The sequence below is a fragment of the Zalophus californianus genome, chromosome 7, assembly GCF_009762305.2.
Source record: "Zalophus californianus isolate mZalCal1 chromosome 7, mZalCal1.pri.v2, whole genome shotgun sequence".
In the NCBI taxonomy this organism is placed as follows: domain Eukaryota; kingdom Metazoa; phylum Chordata; class Mammalia; order Carnivora; family Otariidae; genus Zalophus; species Zalophus californianus.
Genome location: NC_045601.1, coordinates 34,284,228 through 34,302,374, shown reverse-complemented (window position 1 = coordinate 34,302,374; position 18,147 = coordinate 34,284,228). Strand labels below are relative to the sequence as shown.

Below are 18,147 nucleotides of genomic sequence, written 5' to 3'. Positions count from 1 at the left end.
ACACACACACACACACACACACACACACACAAAAAGTAAAGGTCTCCAACCTCAAGGAACTTACGTTTTAGTACACAGCAGCAGAAGCAAAATGCAAATTAAACCAAAAAGTTCAGTATGACAGTTCTAATTAAGTAAAATGTCTAGGGAAAATTTAAGATATTGTTTTGAAAAGATTTACAGTAATACTCATCTATTTTTTTGAAAACTCTTAAAAGCCACATATTTGATCTTTATATTAACCTTGTGAAGAAGACAAGAGCATTATTACACCCATTTCACAGATGAGGAAACAGATAAAGGTAGGATGTACTCAACCCAACAACTTAGCAAAGATACCACATCCCTTCTGAGGATCTGCCCTATCCACAGAATCTGCCTCACTAAAAAGACCCCGAGTGGTCAAATCATAAGAATCACAGGCTTCCTGGGGCAGCTCAAGAAGATTAACTGGGCAATTGGATCCCCTTTCAAAACTTTGAAATTAGGAAACAGAGAGATGGGTCAGTTTGCTATGAGATACAAGTTGATAGAGGGCAACAAGCCTGGGGCATCCATTAAGAGCTGAGCTCAAGCTTAAAATGATGAGATTATAAAGCCAGCAGACAGAAAGAATAAAAGAGTGTCCACAGAGAGAGAGCAGACTTGCCACATGACCCATCAGTGAGGGAAAAAGACAGGCAATGCCTCCTCTCCCCAGGACCCAGCTGCCTGCAATAAACCTCATTTTCCCTAAAGACACTGAAGGGTACTCTGCCAAAGCAACCACCAAACAGCATGCATAAAGGAAATGACATTTCACACTCTTTTTCGGCACAGAAATTCAGATACTTAGTGCACTTGAGTTTGGAAAAGACTCCAGATGTAGTAAACTGGCCACACCAGTCTCCATGGTTTCTGTTTACTTCTTGCAAAAATGGGACAAACTTGGCCGGGTCACAGCAACAAACATAGCAGTCAAAAGAATGTGTCCTCCGAATTATCCAGACATCATCCCTTCTGCTCCATCTACCCTAATTTACTCCCAACACCTTTATCCATCCCCACTCCCCTCAAGTAGGGAGACTTACTCTTTATCTCTTATCAAAAGAGCAAAGACGTCATTAAATATCAATACCCACTAAAACTTTACAGCAATTTCTTCTCAGAGTATTTGTTTGAAATGAAGGATTTAGGTCAGAAATCCTCTAGAGGGGAGAGTTCAGGAGAGGACTGCATCACACCTAATCTAGTGCACCTTCCCCAAACCAAGCATGGAAAACATGCTGTTGACCTCCCCCCAGCCCACCCCCACCCACGCAATAGCCTGGAGACCTCAAGTTTCTGCAGTTACAAGCTCTCTCCCAGGGACACCACTAGGGTGACAAGAAGAAAGGCTTCTCAGGACCCTTGCGCAGAGCTGAATGAAGAAAAGGCAGGAGAGAGGAGAGAGAGAAGGCAGAAGATTTTATTTATTGAGAGAGCAAGAGGGAGAGGAACAAGCCGACTTCCCGCTGAGTGCGGAGCCTGATGCAGGGCTCAATCCTAGGACTCTCTGAGCTCATGACCTGAGCCAAAATGAGTCGGTCACTTTACCAACTGAGACACCCAGGCACCCCAAGAACATAAACCTTCAATTAAGCACAAGTCCCACTTAGAAAAGAGAGACAAGAAGAGACAGTGCAGGTGGACAGTAAAGTAAGTGTACCATGGATAATAAAAGGTCTTTGGCAGGGTTTGGGTTTTTTTGTTTGTTTTTGTTTGTTTTGTTTTTTGTTTTGCGAGTGGTTGGGGGAGCAGTTCTTGAGATTTAAAAATCCTCATATTTGAAAGGCATAAAGCTAATATAAGTTCCATGAAGATCACTTTAAACAGGCCCACAGAAATCACAAACTTTACAGATAGGGCAGTTAAAAGGCAAATATTCCGTAACTCTAAAGGTAAGACCTGCCCAGTTGGAGTACTGGGTGTGTCTTTTAACGATTGAAGAGAAAATTACGGATAAGCCTTCTAAACCACACAGTAAAGAAGTTTTCAGAAAGTACTCTTATGTCATGAAACAGATGACTAGATTGATCTAGAAGCAGTTATCCATATGGATAGGTTAAAAATGCATTTGGAATGCCTTAAAAGCTAAAGGGGGAAAAATAATAAGAAATGTTATTTCACTTACTACATAACTGCATTATAAAAACTCTTGACCATCCTTTTCTTTACCAAAAAAATAAACATAATTTCAGATAAAACACAAATTCAAAAGGAAAAAAAACTCTATTCGTGATATATAGTACATAATTTTTTTAATGCATGTTCTCATGTAAAAACTCCGAACTCATCAAGGAAGACAACCATGTCCTTCCCTGAATGCTTCTTTGAAAAAGACATCTCCCAGTTGTAGGTCCAAAATTGAGCTTCAGATCTTACCCAGCCTATCCTCCTTTCACTCTGGAAGCCTTCCCCATCTACATAAAATTTGAGTTGCATAGGCCAAACCTTGCAATAATCTTTATTCCCATTGGCTCATATACCAAAACCATCAGGACATCCAAAAAGCTCTACCTTCAGAATATTTCACCACCCACCAGCCCACCACCCAAACAACTGAAACCTTGGCCTAAGCCACCATCACCTTACCCTCCTGAGTCGTGTGCCTACTTCTGCAGTCTACAATCTACACAACAGCCAAAGACACTCTTTGAAACCGAAACATGCTCTGTTCCTCCACTGTTCACTATCCTCCCCAAACGCTGGCTTCCCATTTCACTTTGTGCAAAAATTAAATTCCTCAAGTGGGCTATAAAACCATCAGATCGAACTACCTGCCTCCTCTAGTTTTCTCCTCCTCAAAGCCACTTACTCCCAACCATTCCAGCCCAGCAAGGCTCTTTGCATCTCTGGGGGCTTGCTCTAGGGCTTACTCTAGGCTCATGGCTTCCATACTCTCTACCAGGCTCTACCTTGAAAGCTCTTCCCCTAACTCTTGTCCCCAGATACCTGCAAGGCTCACCTGCTCAGGCCTTCACTTTCTACTCTGTGCCTCCCCTTCACCCCCACATGCAGGCGTTTGTCTGTTTTTTCCCCCAATATAGCCCCAGCTCTTGGACAACTGCCTGACACACAGTAAGTGCTTAGTAATTATATGTGGAATGACTGAGTGACCAAATGGTTATGCTTATGACATAATTTTACAGACCCAAGAAATGGGTAGGATTTGAAAAAGTCTGGAATTAAACAAAGCATATGAAGATGGCCACCCTCTTCCATCTGGCACCCTGGGCAGTAGTTCTTAAAGGAGGAAGAAGGAAGTTTGGGACAGCAAGGAGTCCAGCTGCCAAAAGAAGACCCACCCACATTCCATCTTGCCATAAGTCAGGGTTTACAGACCTCAGTGCAGCCCATCAGTGCCCCAGCAGCGGTCACTAGTTCAAATTCTCCATGTGGCTACAGATCAAAAGGACATTTCCAAGGTCTTTCGAACGCCAGAGGCCTGAACTTTTACCTTATGGTTAATTTTCAGTTATGCCAATTTTAGTTAAGCATATAAATCACGCCCATGTTTCTGAACACATGACAAAATGATATTTATGAAAATGCTCCTGAAATGAGGAAGAATGCTTCGTATGCCGCAAAGCTCCATAGTTACTTTACCTAACGGTAAAGAGAGTAGCAGCTAGCTAAAAAGCAGACACAGTCCCGTGGGCTTTACACGGAACCACCCACTTGGTCCTCCCAATGAAGCGAGTACTATTAAGTTCAGTTTACAAGTAGAGAGTTAAAGAACCCCTCCAGGGTTCCACTGCTAATGAGTGGGAGAGTTGGGATGTGAACCCAGGCAGGTTGGCCCCCCGAGCCCAGGGTTTCAGAGCCTAGGTCACCCTGACACACTGCCCCTTGGTTCTGCTTGCCCAATTCCAATGGTCTGCAAATGGGGCCAATAAAACAAGACCTTACACAATGAATGCTATATATTTGTTCATGGAAGACATAAAAATACCTCAAATGTCAACTAGAGTTAAGAGTTTCAATAAGAAAATATCATTTGACATTAATATTTATCAGATATTGACAAAAACGGATATAAAGCAAGTAAGTTCTTCTTAAAAAGTCCAAGGAGGGGGCACCTGAATGGCTCAGTCAGTTAAGCAGCTGCCTTCAGCTCAGGTCATGAGCCTGGGGTCCTGGGATCAAGCCCCGTATCAGGCTCCCTTCTCAGCAGGGAGCCTGCTTCTCCCTCTCCCTCTGTCTCCCAGCTTGTGCTCTCACTCTCTCTGTCAAATAAATAAATAAAATCTTAAAAAAAAAAGTCAAAGGAGAATAGTAAAAATAGACAAAATGCAGTATTCTTTGAAAAACTGCTTTGCTAAAGCAAACAGTAAGAAACCTGCTTGAAAATTAACAAGTAAATACTCATAAATATAGCTAGTCATAAAAAGTGGTTTCCTTTGGAAATATCTGTGTATAAGTCAGTCAGAACAACTAATGTTAGCATATTTCTTCAAATCCTAATGTTTTAAGGAAGAAATAGGACAAAAAACTGAAAACAGGATTCTGTAAATATTTGAGAGACTCTAACCAGGAGGAGGAGGAATTCCTTAATCAGTCATCCAGTGAATGTGTCCTGATAAAGAGGGATAATGGAATGGAATGGAAGGAATTTTAGACTAACAGATTACTTACAAAAATATTAATTCCCTACTACCCCAGCTTCTCCAAAGACCAAATAAAAGTAAAAAAGGACTCGGTTAGGCAAAGCTAAAAATCAAACACGTTCTCTAAATACCCTAAATCATATACATAGATCTTTATACTTTTCAAATGACATATATGAGTTCATCTTAGTGAACTAAACATTTGATTAAATAGTTCAAAGTGCCTATTATTTGGAAAAGACATAATCTTGCAATAAGCGAAGTTCAGACTCCCATGCTCCCTCCACCAACTGTTAAATGGGTGGGAGAGAACAGAGTCTAACTTTGCCACTTTTTGAGTTTTGTTTGTTTTGGTTTGGTTTGCATTTGAAGAGCATTTTAAAAGAGGCATCAACCATCAACCTTGTACCTCAGAGCAGCTTCCCAGTGCTTAAAGCACCAGGTGACCAATCCGATCAGAGTGAAAGCCCTGTGTGCCCGGCTCCCCCAACTTTGGGGGGTCACTCCTGACACCAACCCATCCTCGAATCCCTCCCTGCCTCCATCCAACCCCCTCCCCCTCCACTTGTAGTATCTAAACCTTTCCAGGCTAAAGAGGGTGCCTCCCAAAATAACACTACGCTAAATTATTCCATACTTAACGATAAAAACCCTAAAGACTGTCCCTTCTCCCTCCTTCCTGCCTTTCCTCCCAGCCCTCAAACCAGGGCTCCCATCTTCTCCAGTCAATATAAAGAACTGTCCCAGGGTGCCTGGCCGGCTCAGTCAGCAGAGTTTCAGGGTCATGAGTTCAAGCCCCACATTGGGCACAGATGGTGCCTACTAAAAAAGAAAAAAAAAAAAAAAGTCCTTAGGGCTCTAATTCAGTGGTGAGAATTTGGGGCCAGTGTGGACAAGCAACATGGAAGCCAGCGGGGGAAGCAGGTGGGAACAGAACTGGCGTTGAGGCCCCAGGGGGAGCACTCACAACTCAGTTAGCTACTACCCTGCTGCCTTAGCACCTCTTGATTCTGCGTTAGCATAGATTGAGAGTAATCTGTCCTCTCTTTTGTTCTCTCAACCCACTCAAGTACAGGCCACCACCAACAGGCTGCAAAACTGCAAATACAGAATAAAGCCTCCAGAACCGAATATGCAGCCTCTTGGCAAAGGCCTAGATCCACAGGCCTTGCAACATCCTAATAATTCCTGGGATTTGAGGACTTAAAGGGAAAATGAGAGGTTTGGACTCTATGTCCCTAAGGTTCTTTCCACTCTCACAATCAAAATCCAAAATTCAGCTCAGATCCCCAGGCCACTCCAGAGTAAAGTCCCTGGAGAATGTACTAGGTTTGTACCATTCTGGCAATTTTGACTCTGATGTGGACTCCACGTTAGAGAGGACATGAGGCTGGGGTTACAGGCTGCTGACAGCTAAAAGGTTACTAATACATTGATAAACCACATAAAAAATGAAAACGCTTAATGATCTCACACAAAATACTTAAAGTGACAGAAAATAAAATGGTAACACATCTAAAGCACAGTAGCAATTCCCTTTTATCTCTGGAAATTAATTCTTTCAACAGAATACATAGTGTGGCAGCTATGTGAGGAAAAGTTCTGGTCAGCCTGAGAATCTAACAGAGTACTACAGCCATTCCTTTGGTTTTTATTCCCCTCCCCCACATTTGAGGATTTTAAGACAAATGAAAGAAGGCATTATTTCAGCATAAGTCATGTAAGAACAAAGAAGGTTTTATTATCACATTAAACATCAAGGAGGAAATATGCTTACCGATACCTAAGGTAGGTTATGTACTAGTTTAAGCATTTGCTATCTGCAAGCTTCTAAGCCAATATTTACAATTTATATCTAAGACTGGAGGTAAAAATGTTCAGCTAGGAAGAAGGTCATTAAGGGAAAGAAAAAAAAAAAAAAGCCCTTGAAAAATCAGAACAAAGTACAGAGAGAAAGGTACTCTTTGTGCCTCAGTGGCCTATAGAACACTTGCCCTCTCTGCCTATAAAGTGATTTAACATTAACCACATTTCACTCTGGCCCCAGCGTACTACCTCCTGATAAAAAACTCCTTTTTGAAAGCTCTACCCCACGCCCACACATACACAAAAGAATGTGAAACACACTGCCACCGGCCAGTGTCTTGGGCTTTTTGCCTAAGAAGTTTGCTTTCAGCGAGGTGGGGGGGGGGGGGGGGGCCTGGGAACCCCACGCTCTAACAACAGATTGTACAATGAACAGCCTCCTTACTTGTTGGCACACTTCCCCAACTAGCAGTTCCAGCGGCTGTGCCCTGAGCCCATTCAAGAATTCCATCTCATAGGAAGTGTTTCAAACATAGACATTTGATCTTTCAACATTTGCAAATGCACCTGCTAAGGAGCAAGGCTGATAGGCATATCCCCAGGTCCTTCCTCCTATTCATCTTCCCCAGCAATCATAGGGGCTATTTCAGGCTTGGACCAGAGGAGACGCAAAGTGCACAAAACCCCTGCCAAACACTTCGGCTTCGGCAGGACGTTAGGTTCGATGGGCGATGCCGGTCCGTTCTCCGCGCCAACTTCCCTGTCACTTTTTTCCTGGAGCAGGTGAGAGGTTTTTGTTTTGCTCTTGGGCTTACCTTGCGGTGGCTTTCTCCCCTCCCTTGCCATGGTTCCCCCCCACGGCCCGGTCCTTGCCGCTGGGGTGGTAGGCAGTGAGGACAACTCCCTGGGAACTGGAGAGCCAGTTCATGGTGACAGAAGGGGCATAATTTCTGCGATCCTGACCCAGAGAAGGGGAATGAAGTTCCTCCGGGCAGCGCCGCTCATTAGCATTGGCCGCTCCTCCTCCCGAGGCGGGTGACACGCACGCGAGGGGCGGGGCCTCGCCCGGGAAGGGCTGGCTGGCTCTCCAATGAGAAGAGCTGTGACTCAGAGTATTGTTTCAACCCCGGGCAATTCCAGTCTGAGCAGCTTTAGTTAAGGAAGGGGGGGGGTGGGGATGGGTATTGAACTGCCCCCACGCCTGAATTATTCCGATTAAACTGCTGGGTTGTGGACTCTGCTCATCGATGGAAGTACAAGCCGTCTTGGTCAGTAAACAATGAGTTACTACAGAGCTTTTTTTTTTTCCCTCTTCCCAATTCCTGTTTCCATCTGATAATTTCTGCTACTTCATGTAACATGAGTAAGGGCATTTCTTAACCCCTTTATGTTCACTGTTAAAATTAACCAAAGCAAAAACCAATGAACCTGGAGCAAAAGTGTGCAATACAGGTAACAAGAAAAGCTTTACCTGTTTCTGGTTTAAAATGTCCTCATGGAATGATTGTCTGTCCTGGAATGTCATCTTTCACATAAAAAGCCAATGCCAAATTTCCAATACACCCTTCAATACTAGAAGCATCTAGCAATGCTCTGTTAAATGTTACTGCCGAGAATACCAGAAGTGCTTGCCATTTGTTGAGCACCTACCATATGCCAGGCCCTCTGTGACACGTGATTCGCGTGTATTATCCCTTCCATTCAATTATTTGAGACAGACAGACACACACACACACACACACACACACACACACACACCCCCACCCACACACACACACACACACACACACACACCCCACCCACCCCTACAAGATTCACCTAAGAAAAATAAAGCTGAGGGGTCAGGGTAAGTTCTCTTGGCTAAGAGAATGCATTTGTTCTGTGCCAGAAGCTGCATTTGAACAGAACTCTAAATTCCCTTTTTTTTTTAAACGAGCATGCTGTTCTTTACCTTGTAGATTAGGAGACAAGCTCAAAAGTTATGAAACATACAAGGGATGTTTCTGTTCTTTCTCCCCCTCAAAAAAAAAAAGTCTACTCTCTTCTGTATACCCCATAGTCTGAATTGGTTTGTTGTTGTTGATCTTGGTGATCTATTAGTCAGTGTATCTAAAATTCCTCATAAGCAAGTTCTCAACTTCATCATTCCATAAACATTCTGTTCACACTTTTTTCATTATTTAAAATCATGAGAAATAAGTACTTTATTTGTACTTACACACTCTTAAAAGTATTTTAAAAATGTTTTAAACCCTCTCTTCCCTGTCTACAGTGAATTCTCACTTACAGAAGTCTTCCAAAAAAAAAGAAAAAGAAAAAAGAGAGAGCATTTCTGCATCCCTCCCACTCCACACCCTTTGCATTCCTACCCCTAGAGCCTCTACCTGCGGTCCTCTTTCCATCTCCATTGCCTGAGCCCCTTCCGGGCCCTTATAGTTAAGTCTTAGTTCCAATATTACAACAGCCCTTTTAGCTCCTTCTTTGCCTTCTCTTCTAAATTATTTTGCACATTACAGTTGACCTTTGAACAACTTGGATTTGAACTGCAAAAGTCCACCTATAAGTGGATTCTTTTCAATAAATACAGTACAGTAAATGTATTTTCTCTTCCTTATGATTTTTTTAGTCTTTTTAATTCAAGTATAGTTGGCTCTTATGATTTTAATTTTTTAATTTTTAATTTTTTTTTTTTTTTTAGAGAGAGCAAGTGAGCGTAAGAGCGAGCAAGAGCATGGGTGAGGAGCAGAGAAAGAGGAGGAAAGAGACAATCTTAAGCAGGCTCCACACTCAGCACAGAGCCCAACACAGGGCTCGATCTCATGACCCTGAGATCACAGCCTGAGCTGAAACCAAGAGTCAGATGCTTAATCAACTGAGCCACCCAGGTGCCCCTTCCTTATGATTTTCTTTCTTTCTTTTTTTTAGTGCAAACAATTTTATTTTATTTATTAAGATTTTATTTATTTGCGAGAGAGAGAATGAGCGACAGAGAGCATGAGAGGGAGGAGGGTCAGAGGGAGAAGCAGACTCTCCGCTGAGCAGGGAGCCCGATGAGGGACCCGATCCCGGGACTCCAGGATCATGACCTGAGCCGAAGGCAGTTGCCCAACCAACTGAGCCACCCAGGCGCCCTCCTTATGATTTTCTTAATTTTATTTTCCCTGGCTTACTTTATTGTAAGAATATAGTATATAATACATAGAACATAAAATATGTGGTAATCAACTATGTTATTGGCAAGGCTTCCAGTCAACAGCAGGCTGGTAGTAGTTAAGTTTTAGAGGAGTCAAAGTTATACGCGAGTTCCTGACTGCAAAGGTGAGGCCAGTGCCCCTAACCACCACCCACCCCCAGTTGTTCAAGGCTCGACTGTATTATCACATCCAAGCACAGCCCTGATGGTGTCTGTCCTTTCTTAAAAACTTTCACTGGCTCCCCATGTTCCAAACTTTTTGAGTGGACCACTGAACATTCTTGCTGCCTTACACACACACACACACACACACACACACACACACACACACCCACACACCTTCCCATCTCATCTGCCAGACACCATTCCGTCTGGCCCCACCGTCATTCCTTTCTTTTCCTTCCACACCTAACTGAATCCTTCCACATCGTGGGCCTCTAATGAATGTTGACTGAATAAAAAACAAAATTTCATGTGTCCTTAAGAAGATTACTGAGGCACCTGGGTGGCTCAGTCGATTGACTAGTTGAGCATCTGACTTTTGGTTTCAGCTCAGATCATGGTCTCAGGGTTGTGGGATCAAGGCCCGCTTGGGGCTCCACACTTAGCAGGGAGTCTGCTTGGAATTCTCTCTCTCTCTCTCTCTCTCTCTCTCTCTCTCTCCCTCTCCCTCTGCCCCTCCCCTGATGCTCGCTTGCTCTCACTCTCTCAAATATTTTTTTAAAAAAAGATTACTAAATTTTTAGTCAAAATTGGTAATATTGGTAATATAGGGGCACCTGGGTGCCTGAGTCAGTTAAGCATCCAACTCTTGATCTCAGCTCAGGTCTCGATCTCAGGGTCGTGAGTTCAAGTCCCGTGTTGGGTTCCACACTGAGTGTGGAGCCTAGTTTTAAAAAATGGTAATATTAAACAGTTGATTGGTAATACTAAACAGTGTGAAGCTATGATGAAATATTCAAGAGTTCAGGCAAAATGAAAACTACAGGAAGAGAGGTGAAAGTCAGTTGGAATATGAGTTTTATCTTTTTAATGGCCTTATGTATATAAAATAGAACATAAAATATATGATAATGATTAATGCCCCTCACAGTCAACCTTCTTTTTTTATGCATCTGGTCTCAAATGTAAAAATAGAGGAATCACCACCTTCTACAATTATTGGTGGTCGGCCATACGTTCTTTCAGAAATGCTTTTCTTCTCTGTTTTCCTTGCCGTCCCACTCCTTCCTTGCCCTTAATTCCCTGGATCTCCTTTTTACCTTCTTCCTTCATTTTTCTATTTTCCCTCCTTCCTTTGCTATATTGTCAAGCTGTCACATACCCACTGACAGCCATGAGCACTGCCATCTCTCACGAAACAATTCATGATAGAATCTTTGCCCAATTTTAACCAAAATGATGATTAAGTTGTATCTTTGCCTAATTACACTCTCTTCACTTTTTAAATTACAAATAAATCACAATATGCACATTAACATAAAACTATTTTGTAAGTTTAGAATAATATTTGGGTTCCTAATAACCATGGCTTTTTAAATTTTTGTGAGGCACAATATGTGGCACACGTTGATTTACATAGTTTAGTACATAAGATTGAATCCTATTAATTTAACTGCCAGGTACACGGAAGTCCTCTGGGCTCTTTTTTCCATCTCACTAAAGCCCTGTCGTTACTGGTCTGAGGATATTGCTTGTCACAGGCAGACAGTACTAGGATTGTGCACACGCACGCACGCGCGCGCGCACACACACACACACACACACACCATGCCACGGTGCACACTGTCTTAAATACAGGCTCAAGTAGATAAAAAATGATTTTCAGAATTTTCTTATGACCATCACAGAAGCAAATCTCACTACCAATATGCTCCCTTGAAAATGTCGTTCTTATTTCACACCTTAAACCCTTCTAAGTTTTAACTAGAGTCTTCCCTTATGTCCCATCACCCTTCCTGCTAGAAGCAGATTTTACAGAAAAAAAAAAAAAATACTATTTTACTCCCTCCCGCAATCACTTTAAACAAACACTGAAAACCTAATGTCCTTGGAAGATGTTAATATTCCAGGCTATTGATTGCATGCCAAACACTTTCCTGTTAGGAAACATCTTACCAAGTAATTAATAATAGGAAGACAGTTTAAACATTCATTTCATTCATTCTCTTTAAATGCGACATACTAGGGGCGCCTGGGTGGCTCAGTCGTTAAGCATCTGTCTTCAGCTCAGGTCATGATCCCAGGGTCCTCGGATGAGCCCCGCATGGGGCTCCCTGCTCCGCAGGAAGCCTGCTTCTCCCTCTCCCACTCCCCCTGCTTGTGTTCCTTCTCTCACCGTGTCTCTGTCAAATAAATAAATAAAATCTTTTAAAATAAATAAATAAATGGGACATACTAGATGGCATAGGGAGGAAAAAGGAAGCTGATTTTTCTACCCAAATAGGTTGTTAAAAATAGGGTGGAGATAGTACTGTAGCCTCTGACAATTTGACAATCATGTTCAAAAATAATGAAAAAAAATTATTATATTCAGTGCTTGTAATATCAAAGAGTTTACTAACTGTTTTTCATATTTTGATTTAGGAGCCTTTTTAGTAGTATGGAATTAAAGTTGAAATAGAATCAATGTATTTATCAAATTTTTCTCAATCAGTTTCTTTTGCTTTAAATGGAATTAACCAAGGAGAATGTGTACACTCAAACCTTGTCAGATTATTGAAAGCCGATAAACAGACACAGGCCATGTGAAAACTGACCTTTCAATTGGCAAAGTAAAACTCAATTTACGCTAATATAGTAAGAACTTGAATAAAGTAATCAACTGTGAAGTTAAAGTTTTATATAAGTGATAAAAACTGGATTTACACGGTAGCACGGACTAATTAAGAGAGTGTTCCAATCTCACCCGCCTGACGTTTTATCAAGCCTTTGTGTGAATAGTTCTTGTGAGCTTGCAAGCAAGCCAATTCTGTACTGGGGAATTGTTACTGAAAATCACTGCATATACAGAATCTAAACCTACTTCCTTGGAAATTGCATTCATTTTTACTAATTCTGCCTCTGGAACAATAAGGGGGAAAAAAGCCTTATGCCTCTCTCCGCACAGCTCTAAAACTTTCTCTATTTTCAAAGTTATTTTCTTAACTGCTCCTCCAGGGAGAAAATACTAGCCATGCCTGGGATAATTTGTAACTGCTATTGCCAGAGGCTAATTTAGGCTTCTCTGTAAACATCTAGAGAAGATCTCTCTCAGTTGAAGAGTTTATGACCAATAAATAATAATAGCTAATGTTTGAGTGCTTATTCTTTGCTAGACATGGCATACACAGTCTCACTTAATCGTCTCAAAAACTGAAAGATAGATTATAATTATGCCCACTTTAGAGATAAGGCATGTGAGGTCACACGCTAGTGTGTGTCCCAGAACCAGGACATGTAAACCAGGGTGTATATAACCACTGAGCCTGAACTCACTCTTCAACACTGTAAAGGTTACAGCCATCCTGACTCTCTTTTGTTTATGAAAAAAACCCACATGAATAATTAATGAGGTGAAAGAAGCTACAGCAAATCTAAACTGTTTAACCAAATAGAATAGTGAGGTAAATGCAGTGTTACGGAAATTGACATTCAGACAGGCACAAACAAGTTTCTTTTCTAGCACGCTGAAATTTCTTATGTCAAATTACTGGGGGAGCATGGCTTAGTACGCAAACTACTGGAGGAGATCATCACTACTATACCATCTTACTTAAAATTATTTATTACTGATAGAAATGAAAGAAATGTACTCTGGTCATTATGATTATAAACATCTTTTTTTTTTTTTAATATTAGGCAAAGACAGATTTAGGTTTATAGACCTGAAGCTTACAGAATTTGTTAGGAATAGCTTTGTGGAGAGAGACCTGCAAGAACAGGACTCTAAGAGTTTAACTTCATTTAGCTTCATAATTAATCCACCTCTTACCAAAACTAGCCTAACATGGAAATTAGCCAAGGAAAGAAGGTGCAATGAACCTAACTTTTCCTTTGGTTTTTCTCTTCATTGCTGAATACAGTAAGACCCATGCTGCATACACTTCCAAATGAAAGTATGAAGTCGGGAAGACTGAAGTGTATTCTCTGGAGGGAGGTATGTTCTGGAAAGGTAGTATTTTGACTATGAATAAAGGCTCAATTGGAAACATCTGGAATTTTATCAATACCCAGACTTGCCTTAATACAAGTAGATTATGAAGAACATTTATTTTTCTCATAAAGTAAAAGAAGCCAGTGACTGGGGAAGACTTGATAAAGCTGAATATCTGGGGAAAGGGCTCAGTTGATTTGTAGCTTGGAGAGAAATGAGTAAATAGAAGCATCCTGGGGAAAAAAATGGCCGTTATCCACTCCATAATGAAGGTGGGTCTTCTAATGTTTTAGTATAACTACTCCAGGAACTACTCTATTTTCCTTGACCAAAATACATGATAAAACTGCACAGAGATAAGTCATCAAAGAAGAATTTCTATTTTGTGAGCCCCTTGGGAAATTGCTAAGGCTAGAAAGGACTTCAAGAATGATGAAGCATAATTTTACTGGGGGGGAGGAACCCCGGTACCCTACTTACAGATGGAGCATCTAAAATGTTCAGCAACACCCTCTGGGTTTTGCTTCTCTGGTGAAGAAATTAGATTCAAATGTCATAATAGAAATTAGATTCACATGTTGTTGCAAGTGAGCACCTAATGGCAAAAGCAACTACTCTAGAAGTATGCACGTTCTCATCGTGATAAGAGTTTGGGCCTTAAGCACTATCTTTTTAGAAAGGGGTGTGAAGCAATAATAGAAAAACATCAGTATGCTTTTGATTACACGGAGCTTCCCTAGTTTCCCAGTTGACACATGTCCAATTCTATTTTCTGGAGAAGTTTTAGCTTTAGGAGAAAAGAATAACCCTCAAAATAATTTCAAAGAGGTATTTAATCAGGGAGTTAGGCTCATTTAATGATAATTATAGCTGGCCAGTTGAATGAGTAAATCTTTTCATTTTTAAAGATGCAGAATAAGCAGAGCTGTTTTAGACAAACAGCCATCATGCTAGCAGAGATCAGAAATTGAAATACTAGACAAATTCTTGAATGCCATAAACGAATGCTGGTGTAGAGAGGATCTACTACTTCTCAATTTTGCTACGTGCAAAAATCTCAGGAGAGCCCTTTTTCAAGTTTGCCTCTACTCCGATGAACGGGAGAGTAACAGTCCTTAACTTTCTAACATGACTTCAACTCAGGGCCTTAGAAGGTTCTAGATAGACCTACCTTAACATAGGCTGGTGTCTAGCAAGTTATATGAATTCTAACTTTGTCTGCAACTCCTACTACATACCTCTGGGAATCCGCATTTTCAGGAATTTCAAAATGAAATAAAAATAAATTATACATAAAAGAAAATATGCATATTACTTTCTGGAAAAACAGCCTTTCATTAAAATTATGTTGGGAAGAACTTACATTGTTTCTTGTTTGACCATTTTGTTCCTTGGAAATAAACATTAATATTTTTTCAAATAAGTGAGTCACGGTTCCTGGTTTTAAAAAGTATTATACCATATTCCCTCAATACTAAGACACCGACTTTAACATTTTTTAAATGAACCAGACTATTTCACATGGCGGCAACACTTTTATTTCCCAAAACTCTATTAACTTGACTTGTGTTACAATAAATGGAAATCTAGTGTCATGAAAATATTCAATCTCTGCAAAATTTTTGTATAATATACTTATTTCATCGGGTATAGTTGCTTCATTGGTTACAATGTACTTATTTCATTGGAAATTTCTCTGTGAAAGAATAAATTTCTAGTGAAAGAAGTAAATCATATCCAAAATTTTGAGAATAATTGTTTATACTGATATTTTTGAGCTAGAGTCCTTCTTAAGTTTCAATACTTTCTCAATATGCGTCTACAAAAAAATGGAGAACCATTTTCACCCCAATGCCCTATACCTCACTCTAATTGAGAACGATCTCCTTACATTAGATCCTAGCTCCAAACTGTTTGTGTTCCTGAAATATCTTCTGAGAGTTTCCAGGAGTCTGTTTGTCTTCATTCTATTTAATAATTTGGCTAGCTGGTTTGTTACAAAAGCTCAAAGAACTAGCTATACTCATGAGAACTGTGGTCTCCTGAAATTTTAAAACCCAAAATTATAGTGTTGATGTTGTCTAAAGGTTATCTATATCTCATCCAAATGACTTCTTTTATAGAAGCAGCTGCTCTAAGGAAAGAAAGGTTACACAAAAGCTGGTCAGGCAGATGGTAACAGAGCCAGGACTCAAAGATTTGAGGAAAACACCATATCCTGACACCAGGATACTTCCTTGCAGTGCAAATTGCTCAAGTTCAGAGACTGCCTTAACCCACAGTCACTGGCTCAAAGTGTCTACTGTAAAAACTGATGTCTAGCTCTTATGAATCACTCCTAAATAATGTCTCCAAAATTTTTATCCTACCCACCCCCTCCAAAAACAAAACAAAACAAAACAAAAAAACCATAAGTTTCTTTACCATTCAATTTTAGTGAAAAAATTTGAATTTCACTACTTAGGGTAGAGAATATATTCTTTTCCATCAACCTATTTCCCACTATGTTTCATTTTTTAACTTTTCTTTAAAAATATGTAAGGTACCTATTTTCCTTTCCCAATAATAAAATTATATGTTTAATATTAGATGTCACATTCCTACAGGTAAGGATAAGTAACAATGAACATAATCAAAGTTCTTTCAGTCATCATTTTTCCACATCAAATAACCACAAACACTGTGGACTAGAAATATTTGCAAGGAACAGCTTTTATCACAAATTGGCATGAGAGAGAAGAAAAGCAGGAAGAGAAGTGCTTCAGTGTGACAAAGTTAGATTATTCTTTCAGAGTTTCCACACACAGTCTATCACATTGCCTCTTCCTCTTAAACGAAATTAGTTTTTAAAAATGTTTCCAGAAGATGAATATAATCTTCCGAGTTTTTGAGTTTAAATCACACTCTGATGTTCTGGAACTTTCTATCACTATAAATTATCAAGGATTCGAATCAAGGCAGTGGGGCCACATTTTCAGTCATGAAAATGAGACATATATCAGCATATTCCTTACTGTGAGTCTGCCCCTGCGAAAAGTAATACTTGTCTTTCCTGCAAAGATCATCAAGATAAAGCTGTGGTGAACAAATGAATAAATCACTTAGAGAAAACAAAGTGAAATGGGTAGAACCCTCTAGGAATTGATTTCTTTCAGGAGAGATTGCCTTCATGGCACCGCCTGCAGTCTGAGCATTCACATATTAGAGGGATATAGAGAGAGAAGCTGTATAGAGTTGCCATCAAAAACAACAAAAATTCTTGCAAGGATTTCAGTCCAGAGCAAACATTCTACCACCTTGATGTGATCTACAGGCACAAAAGGAGCCCTCTGGAGATTCCTCGAATGTCCCAAGGGCACATACCATGGCCTGCTGGGGCCTTTGAAGGACATTAGTAGGCCTGCCTCTAAAAGAGCAAAATTCTCCAAAAGCCTATGGTTTCACCACTGAAGTCCCCCGTGGGGTTATATCGCATGGCCACTGGCTCACTTCAAACAGATAACCTGAGGGAGGTACAGGCGAATCAGATATAACCTAACCTGAGGAGGTTATTTTTAGTTAGGATGGACAAATATGTATGTATTCATAATAAGAAGCATTACATAATGATGTAAATACACACACTCACTCACACACACACACAAATGCTAAAGGAACAGTTAGAACTAAAAGGAGGTATAGAATTCCAAGATCTATTAAGATTTCAAGGAAGAGGGCACAACTAAAGTAATGTGTATGTGTGATTTTTACCCCCAAGCTTTCTCTATTAAACATTCATTATTTTACAATTGGAGAAATTGTTGGTAAGTAGACATCAAGCAATAACCACCCATTAGGTCTGGAATCAGGCTGGGTAGAGCAGGACTTTCCACGGGAAGGAAGGACAAAAGCATCTAAGGCACAGATTCTAGCTGACTGCTTACACCAAGTCAAGGCGTGTTCACAGCCCAAGTGCTATGAGGAATGCAAATCAGGGAAGGGGAGACAGGAGAGGGAGAACTAACCTAAATATATATATATATAAATCCATGCCAGATGTTTAAGGACTTCTAGTGCCTTGCAAGTATTTAGTCTATATTCCACAAACAGCAAGGAATAATCAGACTACTGAGCAAGATAGTAACATAATCAGCTCTACTAGGAGAAAGAACACTCCAGTGGCTGTAAATAGCACGGAAGGCCGGGAAAAGATGGAGAGAGATCTGTGCTCATAGAGGTACTGTCATAGTCTTATAGAATTATGGCGGCGGCAGCCCTGTGTGTTCTTCATCTACACTCACAGCCCATGCTACACGCAGCAGGGACAATGCACACAGACACTGGACAATAGAATCTTTAAGAACCTGGTACATGTGTGGAGGTGGGAATGGAGAAGTTACGTGCCA

At 40.6% G+C, this 18,147-nt stretch overlaps 1 protein-coding gene across 4 annotated transcripts in view; it reads right to left on the bottom strand.

The window, feature by feature from the left end:
* Positions 1–18,147, bottom strand: part of ARHGAP18 (Rho GTPase activating protein 18) — a 188,689-nt gene that overhangs the window by 114,038 nt on the left and 56,504 nt on the right. For 2 of the 4 annotated variants that reach the window (XM_027601474.1, XM_027601478.1), the window contains exon 1: positions 7,250–7,429. The exons of 1 other annotated variant lie outside the window; for it this stretch is intronic. In XM_027601474.1, coding sequence (XP_027457275.1) covers positions 7,250–7,362 — 113 coding nt within the window. In that variant the 5' untranslated portion in view covers positions 7,363–7,429. Of the gene's footprint in view, positions 1–7,001; positions 7,070–7,249; positions 7,430–18,147 lie in introns of those variants that run through there. One more of the 4 variants, XM_027601475.1, reaches the window with a different exon arrangement.